This window comes from Phyllopteryx taeniolatus, chromosome 9, assembly GCF_024500385.1.
Source record: "Phyllopteryx taeniolatus isolate TA_2022b chromosome 9, UOR_Ptae_1.2, whole genome shotgun sequence".
Classification (NCBI taxonomy): Eukaryota; Metazoa; Chordata; class Actinopteri; order Syngnathiformes; family Syngnathidae; genus Phyllopteryx; species Phyllopteryx taeniolatus.
This window is the reverse complement of record NC_084510.1, coordinates 3,966,689-3,985,530: the sequence shown is the minus strand read 5'-3', so window position 1 is coordinate 3,985,530 and position 18,842 is coordinate 3,966,689. Positions and strand designations below refer to the sequence as shown.

Genomic DNA, 18,842 nt, shown 5'->3' with positions numbered 1-18,842 from the left:
GGAGACTATCCCAGCTGTCATCGGGCAGGAGGTGGGGTACACCCTGAACTGGTTGCCAGCCAATCGCAGGGCACATAGAAACAAACAAGCATTCGCACTCACAGTCATGCCTACGGGCAATTTAGAGTCTCCAATTAATGCATGTTTTTGGGATGTGGGAGGAAACCGGAGTGCCCGGAGAAAACCCACACAGGCACGGGGAGAACATGCAAACTCCACACAGGCGGGGCCGGGGATTGAACCCAGGTCCTCAGAACTGTGAGGCTGTCGCTCTAACCAGTCGGCCACCGAGGATTTCTGGGAAGAGGCAGGCTTATATACACCGGTGGTGATGAGGCTGATTGAAGACAGGTGCTGAAAACAGGGAGGGGAGGTGGGAGCGAGAGGACACAGAGCGCCCTCCCGGCTCCAATAATGGAAATGCAGGGCAGTATATGACAGCTACATCTGTAAGTCCAACTTAAAACTCTACTATGCAAAGCAAAAGCCATTTATCAACAACACCCAGAAACGCCGCCACCTTCTCTGGGCCCGAGCTCATCTAAGATGGATTGATGCAAAGTAGAAAAGTGTTCTGTGGTCCGACAAGTCCACATTTCAAATTGTTTTCGGAAATTCTGGACGTCATGTCCGGGCCAGAGGAAAAGAACCATCTGGACTGTTATGGGCACAAAGTTCAAAAGGCAGCATCTGTGATGGTATGGGGCTGTGTTAGTGTAACTTACACATCTGTGAAAGCACCATTAATGCTGAACGGTATATACAGGTTTTGGAGAAACATATGCTGCCATCCAACGTCTTTTTCATGGACGCCCCTGCTTAGTTCAGGAAAACAATGACAAACCACATTACAACAGCGTGGCTTCGTAGTAAAAGAGTGCTGGTACTAGACTGGCCTGCCTGCAGTCAAGACCTGTCTCCCATTGAAAATGTGTAGCGCATTATAAAGCGTAAAATGCGACAATTACTATTTCGTATAATCCATTGTAGTTCTACATCACAGAAAATTTTAATGACCGGAATGCATAAATTGTTAATTAAAACTAACATTGTCATCAAATCATTGTAACAACAAAGATATAACAACATGTAACACAATGTTAGCTAGCTATCAAGGCTTGCCATTGCACTTAATTTCTCCATTAGTCAGTATTCTGTAGGGATCCAGAGGGAGTTGACGCTGGCCTAGCGGCATTTTGTATATGGGCCATTTTCATATAATTAGATCACTAACGGTAAAGCCATACCCCACTGAATTTCATTTTGAAAATCAATTAATTTTACTGCTATAAGTACCGGATTACTTATTTGAAGTATTGACAATAACAAATGTCAATACTTCAAATACCTAGTATTTTAAATGGAAATAATTTCTAAGCAAAAAAAAGTTCTTAAATTATATTTTTCACATTTTTAATGTCAACATATCTTTACACATAATGATGTGTCCCAAATTAAGTTTCACGATGCGCAAAATGTTTTCTGATGATGCTAACTACACAAATGAATGTTAATGTCTTCAGAGTTTCTTTTGTTGGTTCTTTTGCAAATGATCCTCCTATAGTAAAGTTGCTCAAGCTGTCGTTACCATTAATGCTACTGGAGGGAGCCTCATTATTTTTTTGCAATACACGAGAAGGATCTGTGATCAGAAGTGCCAGGATTTGGCAAACATTTTTCAATTAACACAGTAGCAGACAGCAAAATAGATGGTTTTATTTGTGAAAGATGTCAGAACAAGTGTATGTCTTTTGCAATGGTTTTGCAACATTGCAGTGGTGGTCGGGGGCCCCATGCTCTCCGGGGAAGGTGCCAGTGGTGGGGAGCACCGGGTAGCGGGTGGTAGCATTTCGGTTGGGCTGGGGGACAACCCTGGGTCCTGGGGAGTGGATGTGATCCGCCTGACTGGGTCCCCCACGGGATGGGCGTGCTAGCGATGGGCCCCGTTGCGGGTGGAGGGGTTCAGGCCCACCCTTACTCGATGTGCCAGCACAGCAACCAGTTGACGAACATGCAAGTGATATGGTGTTCATTCACTAATAAGTTCCATAGACACGCTATAGGTTTTGCTTGTGCTCGGACCACACACAATAACACAGGTTGTATTCGGATATCAACTCACAGGTTCTTATAGGTGCTGAGACACTATAAAAGCATTCCACCACACCACTCATCAGTAGCACTGCCTTGCTCATTTCCCATATCCTGTCCTACCCTGCCCTTTTCTGTCCTCTCTCATCTTGTCCTATTGGTTAGTTGTTGCATGTCCTCATCGGTGTCACCCCATCTTAAGAACACGATTTGACTTTGTAATGTTACTTGTAGTCAAATATCTCGACTAACCATTGTTCTGCTGTGGTTCGCACCCCTATTTCCCTTTTCCCTTCTGTCCCTCGGTGTGTCCCCTAAAACCCCTTTCTGTTCGGCTGCATTTTCAACAAACATCAGAATATAAAAAACAAATAAAAATAAGCAGAGGGAGTATTTTAAACTCCCCTAAAATGCATACAGATCCACTATTCTACATGGCCATGCAGCTAAACAGGACGGGTTAAAAAAAAAAAGTCTTGACCATTATTATGAATGTAGAAAAACCAGAGTGTAATGGATTAAATAAGTAGTTAGGATCATTAATGCCCACGGTTTTCATGAAGCTGTTTATGTCTTTACCGTTATGCACTTCTGTCTTTACCTTTACGCAAGAGGTATATTTCAGTGGGCTACCTTCATTTGCTCTGTGAGTGGGTCCTATCAAAAAAGCTGTGGCAGAATTCAAGTTGGGATAAGACTGACGCAGAACGTAATACATTCTTAAGGATGGATGTTCTTTAGTCATTGCAGTTCTAGTTTCCAAAGCTTAGCTTCACAATTACTTTGTCAGTTGTTGAAAGTATAATGCTATCACATTTTAACACCAGTCGGGAGTTTAGCAAATCACTGCTGCTTTTGAGTTACAGTATTATTGAATAAAGTTGTTCTTCAGAAGGGTGACACGGTGTACAAGTGGTAAGCACATCTGCCTCACAGTTTTTTTTTTCGTGCCCTGCGATTGGCTGGTGACCAGTCCGCCCAGAGTCAGCTGGGATAGGCGCCAGCACACCCCACGACTTTAGTTAGGATAAGCGATATGAAAAAATGGATGGATGGATGTTCATAGGGTAAGGGTAATTGGTTAATTGAAGACTTAAATTGTCCGTAGGTGTGAATGTAAGTGCGAATGGTTGTCAATATGTGCCCTTGCGATCAGGGTGTACTCTGCCTCTCGCCCAGGGTCAACTGAGCTAGGCGTCTGCACACCCGCCACACGAGTGAGGATAAGCGGTATGGAAAATGGATGGATGTTCTTCATAAATAAAAGTTTGTATCCCATTATTTATAAATGTTCCCATACAAGTTAAAGAAATCTTGTTTTTCAGATTACATTTGCATTGGACTGCAATGAAATTAGCGGAATTGTCTCTTGATTGCCTTTACTATTAGTGCCTAAAATTTTAAATCCTAACTTTTTAAAAATTAGGACTTCAATCATGGCTGTTTCAACATAGGAGACACACTGTGTGTATATATATATATATATATATATATATATATATATAATTTTTTGTACGTCTTTACTGTTATTGATTGAATGATATGAAAACGGCCCATATACTTGGAAAGAATTGCATTTATCATTAAAATTAGTTGTTCTTTATTAGGCACGGTGGGCGACTGGTTAGAGCGTCTGCCTCACAGTTCTAAGGACCCGGGTTCAATCCCCGGCCCCGCGTGTGTGGAGTTTGCATGTTCCCCCTGTGCCTGCGTGGGTTTTCTCCGGGCACTCTGGTTTCCTCCCACATCCCAAAAACATGCATGGTAGGTTAATTGACAACTCTAAATTTCCCGTAGGTGTGCATGTGAGTGCGAATGGTTGTTTCTTTGTATGTGTTCTCCCAAGGAAACATTGCATAAACCTTTATCTTAAGGTGATTGAGTTTGTGAAATTGCTTGTTGCTTCACTTGCACGTGCCCCGTGATTGACTATCGTCCAGTGACCCTGAACAGGAAAAGCAGTAGACAATAAAAAAGTTAGACTGCAGCTCCTGTTTTAAATGCTATCATTTGAGCAGTTATCTTATCTGTGCTTTGAATATGTGGCCCTCTCACTTTCCAGCTATGTGCTATGTACTGATCTGCCAACTAAATGACAGAAAATGAGGTCGATGAACAGATTTTAAAAAATGCACACATTAAATACGATCACAGGGTGTTTATTTAATATGTATTGAACCACTTAACCGTCTCCCTTCAAATTTCTGTTCAACTATTCTGAAAAAGCTGAAGGGCAACATGATAATTGCATATTAGGCCTACTATTAATGTTTTTCTATGGGTTGGTTGACAAACCTATCTACTGGTAAACCTCAATACTACAATACTAAAGGCATTGTGAAATTATGTATAATAATGCAAACAAGCACGCATGGACAATTCCAATACAAATTCTTCAGTCAGAGGTTCTTGGTTTAAGTGTCGGCTCAGTGCTTTCTGTGTGGCATTTGTATTTTCTCCAAGTGCTTGTGTGGGTATTCTGCAGGGACTCCGACATTCCAAAACCATCCTTGTTGGTGTAACTGAAGACACTTAAATGTCCATAGTTGAATGAGAGCGTGGATAGCTGTTTTTCTATCTGTGCCTTGGCTGTGATTGACTGGTTGTTTGACCAGGGTGTACTCTGCCTTACACTCGCCAGACTACAGCTCACCTATGACCTGCACAGGAAAAGTTGTAGCAAATGGATGGATGGAAGACATAATTATTATAATAACAATAACCACATGAACACATTTTGGAACTACGTTGGTCAACTATACCAACAACCTTTAGTTGTATTACATACTATGCTTGGGTGCAGTGTATTACAGTGTTTCTGTGAGTGTATGGAAGCATTCCCCTTTCTGTAAAGTTTCATCCTGACCACAAACTTACAATATGTGAATAAGACCAGGGCAAAAGCAAATAATAAAAATATAAATAAATAAAAAAGACATGTTTTTAGATTTTAAAATGCCATACTTAATGTATTTTATGACCTCTTAGTACTTCAACAAAATAAATATTAAACAGGGAATATATTACAATGAAGCATTATGGCTTTATATTTCTATTTTGTGGGAACCAAACCGTTTTTTCATCTTCTTCTGGTGCAATTATGAACTTTCTAAAATTAGTGACACTCAATAAAATTAAGGCAACACCATCAAGAAAAATAAGTACTGAATGTTAAATCAATTGACAGTAGACCAGTTTAAACAAGTTTAAAATAATCATTATGCTTGAGTTCAATCTCTTCCTGTGTACTGTAATAAATCTGACAAAGTTTTACATAAGAGCTGATAGATTCTGACTGATTACAATGAAGGGGATATATGACATTGTTAACTTTGGTGGCCAACCCTTTTATCGCTGTCAGGAACTTTATATCACACTATCAGCAGAAAAGCAGCTGCAATAAAGTGAAACACATTACACTAGCATTTTTATACTTGTCATAATTATTATCAAACAACAGGGACAATTAAAAGAAAAACAATGTATTCTTTTGTACAACTTTCCTGAAAATATATAAATAAATAAAATAAATGATTTAATAAATTAATTTAAAAAAAGAATGAAACGGAAAACCTTTGAACTGACTAGTGACATACAGTATTACATCATAGATAGTGTGTATGATTACAAGTCACTGAATTGTGTAGTGGTACATTCACCTGACTTCGGTGCAGGCAGCAATAGTTCAGTTTCCTCTCAAAGTTAATGTGAGTGAGAATGGTTTTCTGTCTCTATACATGCCCTGCGACTGACTGGCGATAAGCGGTATTGGAAATAGATGAATGGCAAGGGCACAGACATGAGCAGGAGCTAGAATTACAATGGGTATGTTTTACTTGACTTGACTTTTCAAACAGCTTCTTCAAGAAGAGCAAGAATGAATACAGTAGCGCCAAAAATCATTGTATGAGAGCAACGAAGTACAACTCGATCTGTCGTTTGTCTTGGCTGTTTTACTGTATGTAGTACACTCGAACAGCTGGAAACTGCTAATTTCTCCATCTAATTCTTGGTAAAGTTGGGACTCCACATGCTTTGCATGATTCAGCTTTAGAGATACTCATTTAAAATGGTCCCTATTGTAGCCTCTGACAGAAAGAACTTTTTCAGGTCGTAATCTGGAAATAAAATTTGATTGAACATGCAAAAGCCAAACAGTAAATATGTAATATGTACAGTTACAAGTTTTTGAATAACTACAGAGTTTTTACCATTTTTCCTTTATAGACCACCACAGTTGATTTGAAATAGCAAGATATTTAGACTTTCAGTTTTAATTTAAAAGGATTCTCAAAATTTACCATTGAGGGATTACAGCCAAATTTTTCAGGACGGTTGAAAGTTGATGCACAAGAGGCATTGACAAGTAGAACTAAATTCCTCTGTTACCTATAGACAAATGAAGCACATTTAAATGTCGGCCTCTATTCATAAAGAATCCAAAGAGTAGCTACTTGTGATGCAATCTAATAAATCACACCCGTCTCCATCTTCCTAGACCAAAGACTTGATATCCATGAATTCTGTTCAATGTTGTCATTGACTGCAACTGATTTTAATGAAGTCATACAATAATGGTTACATTTACAATTATCCAAATACTGTACTTTTGAGCCCCTGTAAATGGAGTTGCCACATTTGGCATAAAATATTTGTAGTTCCCAAATGCTATACTGTAAGTTTGTGGAATTTGCTAAATTAATGCTGTAACTCTTCAAACACATCAAGACATCAATCATGGTGGTGTATAAATGCATGAGTGTGAATGAAGGCAACAGTACAAGGTCTTGGCAATATCCTACCCTGGGTTTGAGACATGTCACACGAGATTACAGTATTCCCTTATTAATATTGATTGACTCCAATGCATGGCTACACAATCAGATTGGACAGCATTCTTCTGCCACTTAAACACACACACAGGCCTTTCTAATAAAGAGGTACTTTTTTTTTTCTTTCTTTTTTTTACCCATTCCCACCCAAAACAGGTTGTAACACCAGACACATTAAATTCTAGTTAGTAAGATAAAAAGTTGACTGAAATCACAGTCCTGACACCATTTTGAGAATAAACAAGCCAATGATGAGATTTAGCGAATGACTGTAGACAGTTGCCATGCTCTGGACCATCATGCCGGTTCCTGAAAAACACAAGAACAACATATCACTCTATTAATATTTAATATGATGCATATAAAGTGAGGTAATCACTTTGATATTGAGTACTTCATTCTGACAAGACATTCACTTAGGCAATGTTTTTGCGCCTACTGTATTACAATTATAAAATAAACTCTTGCACGCCTTCAAATACTTTAGAGTATAGAAACTAATTCAAATCAGTCTCCATAAAAAAAATATATATATTATTTTTTTTTTATGTAAAGATGCCTACACAGTGGACGTCAATGTGGAGTAGGCGCTTCACATTTTGAGCAAGGGATGGCTGCAGAGTTATAGAAAAATTAAATACTGTATTGATATCATAGTTGTGTATCTGATCCAGATGCAAATGCCCAAATGTTTTCAAGGTCAAGAAAATTTTGTAGGGTACTTTTTCAATACACTTTCTTTTTTTTTTTTAAACAGGAAAGCTGTTACATTGTAGTTATTCACCTGAGTCCCTTGAGACAATAATCTCGTGCGAAGGTCCATCCCCACCTTCACCCCAAGATCGCACTTCCAATACAACATATCCATTGTTTTTCGGCAGCGGCAGGTTCATTGATGTCTTTGCCATGTCCAGGACCTTCAAAACGGTTTGACCCTCATGCTTGTACAGAACCTGATATCATGGAAGTAACAATTTTGGTTACTTTACAGCCAAACTTGTCTTTAAATCTCTTGTAATCTTGTAACCCATCCATCCATTTTCTATACCACTTAGCCTCACTCAGGGTGAGCTGGAGCCTATCCCAGCTAACTTTGGGCGAGAGGCAAGGTACACTCTGGACTGATTGCCAGCCAATCACTGCCTTGTAATGCTTGTTTCATTTTAGTGAGCAATTAAAAAGCAGTTATAGCAAAATCAAATCAAAACAATAGGTATTATGTAATACAGTTAAGCGAGGCCCATTATTATACCTAAGCAAAACTTTGATTTAAAGTGAATTTTAATTTGTTGAATTAGTATAGGCGCCACGGTGGCCGACTGGTTAGAGCGTTTACCTCACAGTTCTGAGGACCGGGGTTCAATCCCCGCATGTGTAGAGTTTGCATGTTCTCCCCGTTTTCTCCGGGCACTCCGGTTTTCGCCCACATCCCAAAAACATGCATGGTAGGTTAATTGACAACTTTAAATTGCCCGTAGGTGTGAATGGTTGTTTGTTTGTATGTGCCCTGCGATGTGTACCCTGCCTCCTGCCCGATGATAGCTGGGATAGGCTCCAGCACGCTCGCAACTCTCGTGAGGAGAAGCGGCTCAGAAAATGGATGGATGGATGAATTAGTATAAAGAAATTGGCAAAAGACTAAGAGCCTGATTTAGTAAGATCCTAAAAAGTGAGTGTGGTGGGCATTTTGCTAGTGATGTTTACTTTACAGCAGATGTACGGTTGTGTAACTCAAGCTGGTTGTACTTTCCAATAGGTGGATTACAATTATTTTATTAATTGTGAAGTGATCCCAAACTTTGGACATTATGTCTTTAAAGCAATTTTTCTTCCTGCCTCCGACTTACTACTCCATGAGTCAGCAGTAAGTCTGTGTGGAAAAATAATCACAGCAAAATCCTGCAATAAAACAAATAATCTGCAATATATAATAAAAAAATCTGTGACACACTGAACCTACAAAAACTGAACCGCGATGTAGCGAGGGACAACTAGATTAAGAAATAGCATGAGAGTATCATTTTAAGCATGTAAACTTCAGTCAAAATGTAAATAAAAGAAAAAAGGCCATCCATCCATACATTTTGAAATTACTCTCTTAATGTTTTAGTCTTTGTCACTTTCAGTGTCATATCCATGCATAAAACATATATTCACCAAAAAAGAACAGACATAAATCTGAATAAGGGTTAATAATAAAAATATTAATTAATAATTAGCTATGTTTTTTCCCCAACAGACAGGTTTATTATTTATTATATGATCAAACAGGACTGTAATAAGTACAAATATGCGCTCCAAAGCTCAAAGGTACAACATAGACCTTTGTATCATGTTTCATGTGATTAAAGCTTTCAAGTTTCAGTCATCTTTTCTAATAAGGTCCAACTCAGTTTCAGGATTTGCGTGTCCTAAAACAGTTTACAGTGTGCTAGTGTTGTTTACAGTGTAAACTACGTATGGATCAATGAAAAAAGAGTCATGCTGTGATATTCAGATGCACTGAGGTAATATAACAGATAATAAACAGGTGAGGTGACTGAACTTAAAGCTTGGGTTACCCTATGGTGGTCAGACAGTGTAAACAACTCCAGCAAGGTGGATAATTATCAACAGCCACTAATTGACATAGATAATACTGAATTGTAATATTGATTACAACCCCGATGGGTTGTAATCAATATTACAATTCATTGGAATTGTCCAATGAAGTTGGGACATTGTGTTAAACATAAATAAAAAACAGAATATAATGATTTGCAAACATGCTCAACCTATATTCAATTGAATACACTACAAAATATTTAATGTTCAAACTGATAAACTTTATTTTTTTTAAGCAAATAATCATTAACTTTGAATTTTATGGCTGCAACACGTTCCAGAAAAGCTGAGACAGGTGGCAAAAAAGACGGGGAAAGTTGAGAAAGGCTCATCAAACACTTGTTTGGAACATCCCACAGGTGAACAGGCTAATTGGGAACAGGTGGGTGCCATGATTGGGTATAAAAGGAGCTTCCCTGAATTGCTCAGTCATTCACAAGCAAAGATGGGGCGAGGTACACCTCTTTGTGAACAAGTGCGTGAGAAAATAGTCGAACAGTTTAAGGACAATGTTCCTCAAAGTACAATTGCAAGGAATTTAGGGATTTCATCCTCTACGGTCAATAATATCATCAAAAGCTTCAGAGAATCTGGACAAATCACTGCATGTAAGCGGCAAGGCCAAAATCCAACATTGAATGCCCGTGACCTTTGATCCCTCAGGAGGCACTGGATCAAAAACCGACATCAATGTATAAAGGATATCACCACATGGGCTCAGGAACACTTCAGAAAACCAATGTCAGTAAATACAGTTCGGCACTACATATGTAAGTGCAACTTGAAACTCTACTATGCAAAGCAAAAGCCATTTATCAACAACACCCAGAAACGCCGCCGGCTTCTCTGGGCCCGAGGTCATCTAAGATGGACTGATGCAATGTGGAAAAGTGTTATGTGGTCCGACGAGTCCACAATTCAAATTGCTTTTGGAAATTGTGGACGTCGTGTCTTCCGGGCAAAGAGGAAAAGAACTATCCGGACTATTATGGACGCAAAGTTCAAAAGCCACCATCTGTGATGGTATGGGGCTGTGTTAGTGCCAATGGCATGGGTAACTTACACGTCTGTAAAGGCACCATTAATGCTGAAAGGTTCATACAGGTTTTGGAGAAACATATGCTGCCATCCAAACAACGTCTTTTTTATGGACGCCCCTGCTTATTTCAGCAAGACAATGCCAAACCACATTCTGCACGTGTTACAACAGCGTGGCTTCGTAGTAAAAGAGTGCGGGTACTAGACTGGCCTGCCTGCAGTCCAGACCTGACTCCCATTGAAAATGTGTGGCGCATTATGAAGCGTAAAATACAACAACGGAGACCCCGGACTGATGAACAGCTGAAGCTGTACATCAAGCAAGAATGGGAAAGAATTCCACCTACAAAGCTTCAACAATTAGTGTCCTCAGTTCCCAAACATTTATTGAATGTTGTTAAAAGAAAAGGTGATGTCACACAATGGTAAACATGACCCTGTCCTAGCTTTTGTGGAACGTGTTGCAGCCATAAAATTACAAGTTAATGATTATTTGCTAAAAACAATAAAGTTTATCAGTTTAAACATTAATGTCTTGTCTTTGTAGTGCATTCAATTAAATATAGGTCGAACATGATTTGCAAATCATTGTATTCTGTTTTTATTTGTTTAACACAACGTCCCAACTTCATTGGAATTGGGTTTGTATTTACTATACTTTAATATGAATTTTTACTTTTATTTTTTGTGAATCAAGAGCACAGAAAACTCACTTTGTAGCCCAGGACTGCTGACTCATTGTGCATGGCCTTCACGTGGTCCCATCGCACAATTACCAATGAGCCATCAGTCCTCCATGATACATTTCCAGGAGGGCGATTCGGAGCTGAAAAAAGAAATAACAAGTTTATAGAAAACATAAATAAATACAGATGATTCTCTGATGTTAGATACTAAGTGTGTCAGTCGTGTGTGTGCTTGATAACTGTGAAGTGTTAAAACAGAGGTGAAATTGATGCACAAGTAACATAAGTTGAAAATAAAAGATCTAATTTTATTTTCAACCACATAGGTTGATCTCAATCATTTGAGCATAGTGGCTTGGATGAGGCGGCACGGTGGACGACTGGTTAGAGCGTCAGCCTCACAGTTCTGAGGACCCGGGTTCAATCCCCGGCCCCACCTGTGTGGTGTTTGCATGTTCTCCCCGTGCCTGCGTGGGTTTTCTCCGGGCACTCCGGTTTCCTCCCACATCCCAAAAACATGCATTAATTGGAGACTCTAAATTGCCCGTAGGCATGACTGTGAGTGAGAATGGTTGTTTGTTTCTATGTGCCCTGCGATTGGCTGGCAACCAGTTCAGGGTGCCTCCTGCCCGTTGACAGCTGGGGTAGGCTCCAGCACGCCCGCGACCCTAGTGAGGAGAAGCGGCTCAGAAAATGGATGGATGGATGGCTTGGATGAGAAAGGATCATTGAACCTTGTTATGTTACGAGCAGGATCATAAAAAACAGAGAGAAGGAAATGACGACCTCTTCCGATGTGTTACATAAGGACAACATATGAATGTGAACTGGGTTCTGAGTGTGAAAGATACTATTATCTATACTTAGTGTTTCTCTGCTGTGAATGGCGTGCTGTTAAAACCTTTGAGTTATTTGAGAGGAAAATGATGAATGCAAGTTTAACTCAGCATAGCAGTTTGCTTCAGACTGATGACATTAATTACAGGTAAAACTGACATTGGGCTCCATATCACATGTAATAAGATTAATGTATCAGGCATCTGTTTCGGGATGGACTTTTGATGAAATTTAATGATTTTTTACATTTATTTATTTAATATGTCAACAAGATGTCTCCATCCATCCATCCATTTTCTGAGCCGCTTCTCCTCACTAGGGTCGCGGGCGTGCTGGAGCCTATCCCAGCTGTCATCGGGCAGGAGGCGGGGTACACCCTGAACTGGTTGCCAGCCAATCGCAGGGCACATACAAACAAACAACCATCCGCACTCACATTCACACCTACGGGCAATTTAGAGTCTCCAATTAGTGCATGTTTTTGAAATGTGGGAGGGAACCGGAGTGCCTGGAGAAAACCCACGCAGGCACGGGGGAGATCATGCAAACTCCACACAGGCGGGGCTGGGGATTGAACCCGGGTCCTCAGAACTGTCAGGCTGACGCTCTAACCAGTCGGCCACCCTTTTGCTTCTATTGCTTGCAAACATGATGAAACAACAATAAATTCCACACTATCTACCAAATGCAACTATTTGATTGATTATAATGTCAATCCAAACATCTGAACTCTTTATGCATGCATGCGACTTCAGAATTCATACGTGGTTTCCTCGTGGTCACAGTGGATCGTGGTGAGGGTGGGCCAGTGCCTGCACTGTTATATGCAAGAACTGCAACATGATATCGAGTGCTGGGACGAAGTCCAGACACCCTGGCTGTTGTTTCTAGTCCTGCTGTCCGCACTCGGTCTGCTGCTGCTTCCCGTTCATGCTGTCGCCAGTATCGGATCTGCAAAGAGAGAGAGAGAAGACGAAGAATATCTAACACTCAGGCAAAATTAAGATAATTACATGTGATAATCAAGACATTTTGTGAATGATTAAAATATAATTGTATGGGGTGTTGGAAAATTATGTTAAACATGAACATATAATTTAACAACAAATTAAAATCAAACCAAGATAAAACTATCCATCCATCCATTTTCTGAGCCGCTTATCCTCACAAAGGTCGCGGGAGTGCTGGAGCATATCCCAGCTATCATCGGGCAGGAGGCGGGGTACACCCTAAACTGGTTGCCAGCCAATCGCAGGGCACACATAAACAAACGACCATACGCACTCACATTCACACCGAGGGGCAATTTAGAGGCTTCAATTAACCTACGATGCATGTTTTTGGGATGCGGGAGGAAACCGGAGTGCCCGGAGAAAACCCACGCAGGCACAGGGAGAACATGCAAACTCCACACAGGCGGGGCTGGGGATTGAACCCTGTGCCGCCCAAGATAGAACTATTTTCTTGAAAAGTAAGTGTTTCACTAACTGGTCACCACATAATCTAATTTCTATTTTTTAGCACTCTAAAAAGCACAATAGTTGCTTGTTTCGTTGTGCTATTATGCATCACATTACCTCATATCCTCTCAGGATGCCGTTGGTATTAGGTTGCAGGACAGCCTCCCATGATACTTTCATCTCAAAAGCTGTCAGTGCAGTGACATTTATGCTTAATGGTCCAACTGTTGGCTCTGTGAAGGGATGTTAGAATATGAAAATGTCAGTGTACAAACAGTTGAGTACAGTTTCACCAACAGAGAAACTGCATATGGATCAAAGAAAACAGAGCCACAATGTCTAGTCAGATGCATGGAAGTTATATAACAGATAATAAACAGGCGGGACGACTGTGACAACTCAAAGCTTGGGATGCCCCCTGGTGGTAAAAACTTATCATATATTACAGGTGGGAAATGTATGCCAATCATTGTCACTGTCTTATGGCCCGTCCTAATTGGCAGTTTGTTAAAGGCCAGGGTACAATGATTTTATGGGGTCGGTAAAAATTCATATTTGCATTATTAATGTATTGTAATACACGTCATTTTCAACAAGTTTTCAACCAGAAAATGGCTAAAAATGAGGTTTTATTGAGCGCTTCTGAACGTTCCCAATTTCGAGACATCTTTGGTGTAGTTACTCGATCCACCGCAAGAGCTACCGGAAGTGAAATAATGCTTGTCATTCAATAGCGTGCTACGCTTGCATTATATGTCTAACGTTTTGTAATACAAGCAGAATGGGGATTTCGACACACAGGAGCCGACTGCAAGTCAGTGGCAGATTCTGATATGAGCGATATAGGCAGCCGCCTAGGGCGGCATTCTGTGGGCCCCGCCGCCTAGCCAGAGGTGCGCAATTGACAGTTGGCGCACATAGCACATGCACTGCTGTTTTGAAAACAAACCAAACTAAAATCTCCGCCAGTACCCCCCCGCCAATCGGCCAAGGGGGCGCAATTGATGCCCGTCGCAAAGGGCGCCGGTCAGTCTTCCTCTGCCGGAAGTACACTTGTGGTCAAACCCTACATGTTTGAGCCGATCAGGAGGCCGGAGAGCATGCTGTGACAACGCGAGCGATTGTGTGATTTCCGAAGACGAAAAACATGGCAGCGCCCCTTGCATAGATTTGAAAAAGCAGCTATTACAAGATAAAATTTCTCTTTTCTCTTTTTAAGTCTTTTTCCTTTTTCAACGGCCGATGGTCATTTCGTTCTTTTCTCTTTTCATTCGCCAGCTTCGCTAGCAGCGGTAACTTGTGGAGAGCCACATGCCATCCGCGCAGATACGTCAACGCCAACTCATCGGTCATGGATGATCCGAGGCATCGCGTTGAGCTGCCGCTGAAGAGGAAGAAAACGGATTCTTCCACTTCAACTGATAATTTACTTGATTCGACAGAGATACAGACAAGAAATTGTCGATTGCACTTGATTTGCTTCACCAGGAGATTGCCAAACTCAGAAAGAGCTTGCAATTCACGCAACAACATGTCAAGGAGCTATGTTTAGATAATATTGCACTCCCATCAAACATGATGTCAAAGTCATCAGAACTACAAACTCTCAGTAGTTTGCGGCTACCACCGAGTGGCCAGTTGTCGGGGCGTTTCGGTGGGGCCGGCGGACCACCCTGGGTCCCTCGGTGTGGGACATTTCCCGTCCACCGGGCTTCTCTCGGATGGACCCCTGGGCCCGATCCCGCCCCTGGGTGGGGTCCTCAGCCTCCGCGGTGCGGGCACAGCAATTACAGGACACTTCTGTCATTCTTTGTGCATGTAAAACGGTGTCAATTCACTTGCATGTGTCCGCAGGCACACACCCCTGGGAGTCTTTCACTGGGTGTGGGGCCACTCACTTATTGCGACAAATAACACATGAATATGTGAATTGCTTGTGTATCTCCTCAATCACACTCTCGTCCCATAGACGTTTATAATTTACATCGCCACTCCCACCACACTTCAGTTGTGCAGCCGGGTTCACGACCGTTGTCCTGCATGCTTCTTCTCCTGTCTTTGTCCTGTTCTAGCTTGTCCTATCCTTCCCTCGCAGGGTGTAGCACTACAGCCCCATGCAACACTCATATTTAATGTTTCATTGTTGTAGATAATGTAATGACTTACTTTTCTCACCCTGTTTACAATTAGTGCTTTGTCTTTTTGTCTTCATTTCTCCCCTCTAGAAACTTTGGTCTGTTCGACTCTGATTCTCAATAAACTTCAATTATAATACTAAGAATCGACAGTGGAAGCTTAAAAACTCCCCTGTGACACAGTCAAACTGTTCCGGCATAAAAGGAATACAGATCTTCCATTCTGCTTGCCGAACAGGACAAAAAAAAAACACACAAAAAAAAGTAGGTCGGAGCTTGACTTTGACAATGGCTCGCGGCTACTTAGCAGATACACAAGTCTGAGATTTGAAAGGTGGTCACTACTGGGTCGATGCAACAGAGGACGCTGGAGAAGGGGACAATGTCACGCAGGGCGGACTGAAAATACAGACTGGTATGTGTATGTGTGTATGCAGAGGTAAGTAGACTAGCCAAATATTGTACTCAAGTAAGAGTACTGTTACTTTAGAATAATATGACTTAAGTAAAAGTAAAAAGTAGTCCTCAAAATAATTATTTGAGGAAGAGTAAGAAAGTACTCACTGAAAAAACTACTCAAGTACTGAGTCCTAACTTCTGATTTATGTATTTTTAACTCAGAGCCTGAACGCCAATTAAATAAAAAAATAATTATGCATGTGCAAATTCAGATGCTGAACAATATCACTTTATCTAAAACATAATAAGGAAAATATTTATAAAATAACAAATTAAGGCAAATTCAGGTCCAAGAAATGGTCTTATAGTTTCCACAATCTTTAAACCTTTTCCACCATTAAAGTCACCTAGAATTTGTTCAACTCATTTGACTTATTTTTGTATCTTTTCGAGAGGGGAGGTGAAAATAAAAAACTTAATACTCTGGTACAGTATGTGATTGACTTGGACTTGGGGTATAACTTGCTGCCTTCTTGGCCTGGTCACCATTGCAAAAGAGATGTTCTGTCGCGATTGGTCTTTTACCTGGTTTGGTGCACAAGTGTGCTCTTATAGTCGTGCTCACCATTATTGGCACATCTTCAGTATTTGCATAACCTGTATAGTATCTTCAGAAATAAATGGAAATGTACCAAACATATGTCATCAGGATCTTTTAATTGGAGGTTCAAAGCAATTTTACAAAGATTTTTTATTTTTTTAAATTAGATATTGCAATTTCAAAGTAAAAACAAAACAAAACTGAAAACAGCATGTGCAGCAATATTGGCACCCCTCGTTATTTGGTTGCACACCATTTGGCAGTGATGGCAGCTTGCAAATGTTTCTTGTATCTATTTATAAGCTTTTTGCACTTCTCAGGTGGTATTTCCTCCCACTCTTCCTTTGCAATTTGTTCAAACATTTGAACAATTCCAGGGTCCTTTCCCCCAATGGCTAATTGCAGCTCTCCCAAAGACTTTTAATTGGATTGAGAAAAAAATATTTTTTTTCCCTTTTCAACCATTGTTGAAAAGGAAAATCCACTGTGTGCTTTTGGATGTGTGCTTTGGGCCTTCATCTTGCTGGAGGACACATGATCTTCGCCTCAAACTAAATTTTTGTGCACTGGGTAAGACATTTTGTTCTAAAATCTCTTGATAATTTTCTGATTTCATGATGCCTGTGATACAGTCAAGGCCTCCAGTACCAGATGTCGTAAAAGCAGCCCCACTGCATTATGGATCCTCCACAATGTTGGCAGGGTGTTCTTTTCCTTAAAGGTTTCATTGCGCTATCTATAAACATACTGTTTGTGTGCATTGCTGTAAAGCTCTATTTTTTTTCATCTGTCCATAAAATATTGTTTGAGTTCTCTTTTGTAGCAAACACAATTTCTTTATAGAAAGTTGTTGTTTCACTTGATTCATTTTCTTCAGATATTCCACATTTAGTACTTAAACTTCATGGGTGCCTATAATGGTGAGCACGACTGTATAACTGGCATGTGGCTGTGTTCTGAATTAATCAGTCACATTCAAACTCCATGAGAGTCCACACACATCCATCACCATTTCAAGTGCCAAAAACAACAACACATGCAAAGGGCCTTACAGAAACATTATTTGCTTCATTAACTAGAATGGCTGAATGAAGAAGCTGTTTGTTGACCAGATTTATTGATAAAGTATAGGCTATTTACTAGATCTGTTTTATGGTACTTGCACTTCAACTGCACATGCTCGTGTCAGAGCGAGTGAGAGAGAGCGAGAGAGAAAGAGTCTCTCTCTTTCTCTCTCGCTCTGAGAGAGATGACTCCACAGAAAAAAATGCATGTTTAACAGTTACTTAGGACCATAAAATAAAGCGAATGTTGCCATATACACAGTCCAAACAAAAACATCTACAGCTTACAGCAAGATATTTTCTCACGTTTGAAGTGGGTTTGAGCAGTTACAAGACTGCACTGCATGATAAAGCTGTTGTGCTTTGTAGTCTGAAATGTAAACTCAAGTTGCACGTACACACACACACACACACACACACACACGCATTTTTGCCCACTAGTTTTTGGAGCCAGTTGAGAGAGGTTTTCGCCACAGCTTTTTCAGCTGTATTAAGGTACACACTTTGACTGTGCCAATTCACAATATGAATCCTCTTTTTGTGATGCTACTCCTTTGTACTTTTGCTCAAATGTTTTTGAGAGGTCAAGAATTTCTGAATACGCCTGGAAATACATAGCTCTTAAGATACGTCGTACACGTCCAGAAGTGGAAAACCAGCCCAAGAACTTCACATTTACACCACCATGCTTCATCATGGGGAGGAGATTCTTTATTTCATATGCAGTGCTGGCTTTTTTTTCAAACATGGTGGTTTTGATTGTGACCAAATAATTCTATTTTTGACTAGTCTGTCCAGAGAAAGGACTTCCAAAAGGCCCCTGGCTTGTCCAAGTACTCTCTGGGAAAGTTGAAAAGGGCAGATTTGTTCTTTTTTTAAGAGCCTGTGCGTCCTTCTATAAACACTCCCATGAATGCCATGGCTATTCAATTTTTATCTACCGTAATGTCTCATGTATAATACGCACCCCCAAAGTTGACCTCAAAATTCTGGAAAACCCTTCTACCTATGTAGAATGCATTTTTACAATGCATGATTTTGCGTCTACCCATATGATCAAAACATGAAGTATTATCTGTTTTTTATTAGTTTTTT

The 18,842-nt window shown here is 40.4% G+C and overlaps 1 protein-coding gene across 4 annotated transcripts in view; it reads right to left on the bottom strand.

Annotated features, from left to right (window-relative positions):
- Window positions 1–4,234: 4,234 nt before the first annotated feature.
- The window catches only part of cntn2 (contactin 2), a 126,639-nt gene continuing 112,031 nt past the window's right edge, over window positions 4,235–18,842 (bottom strand). For 3 of the 4 annotated variants that reach the window (XM_061784529.1, XM_061784531.1, XM_061784532.1), the window contains exons 19-23: window positions 13,666–13,781; window positions 12,853–13,039; window positions 11,279–11,391; window positions 7,708–7,876; window positions 4,235–7,232 (exon numbers count right to left, since the gene is read on the bottom strand). In XM_061784529.1, the coding sequence (XP_061640513.1) occupies window positions 7,135–7,232; window positions 7,708–7,876; window positions 11,279–11,391; window positions 12,853–13,039; window positions 13,666–13,781 (683 nt within the window). In that variant the 3' untranslated portion in view covers window positions 4,235–7,134. The remainder of the gene's footprint in view (window positions 7,233–7,707; window positions 7,877–11,278; window positions 11,392–12,852; window positions 13,040–13,665; window positions 13,782–18,842) is intronic. The other variant, XM_061784533.1, reaches the window with a different exon arrangement.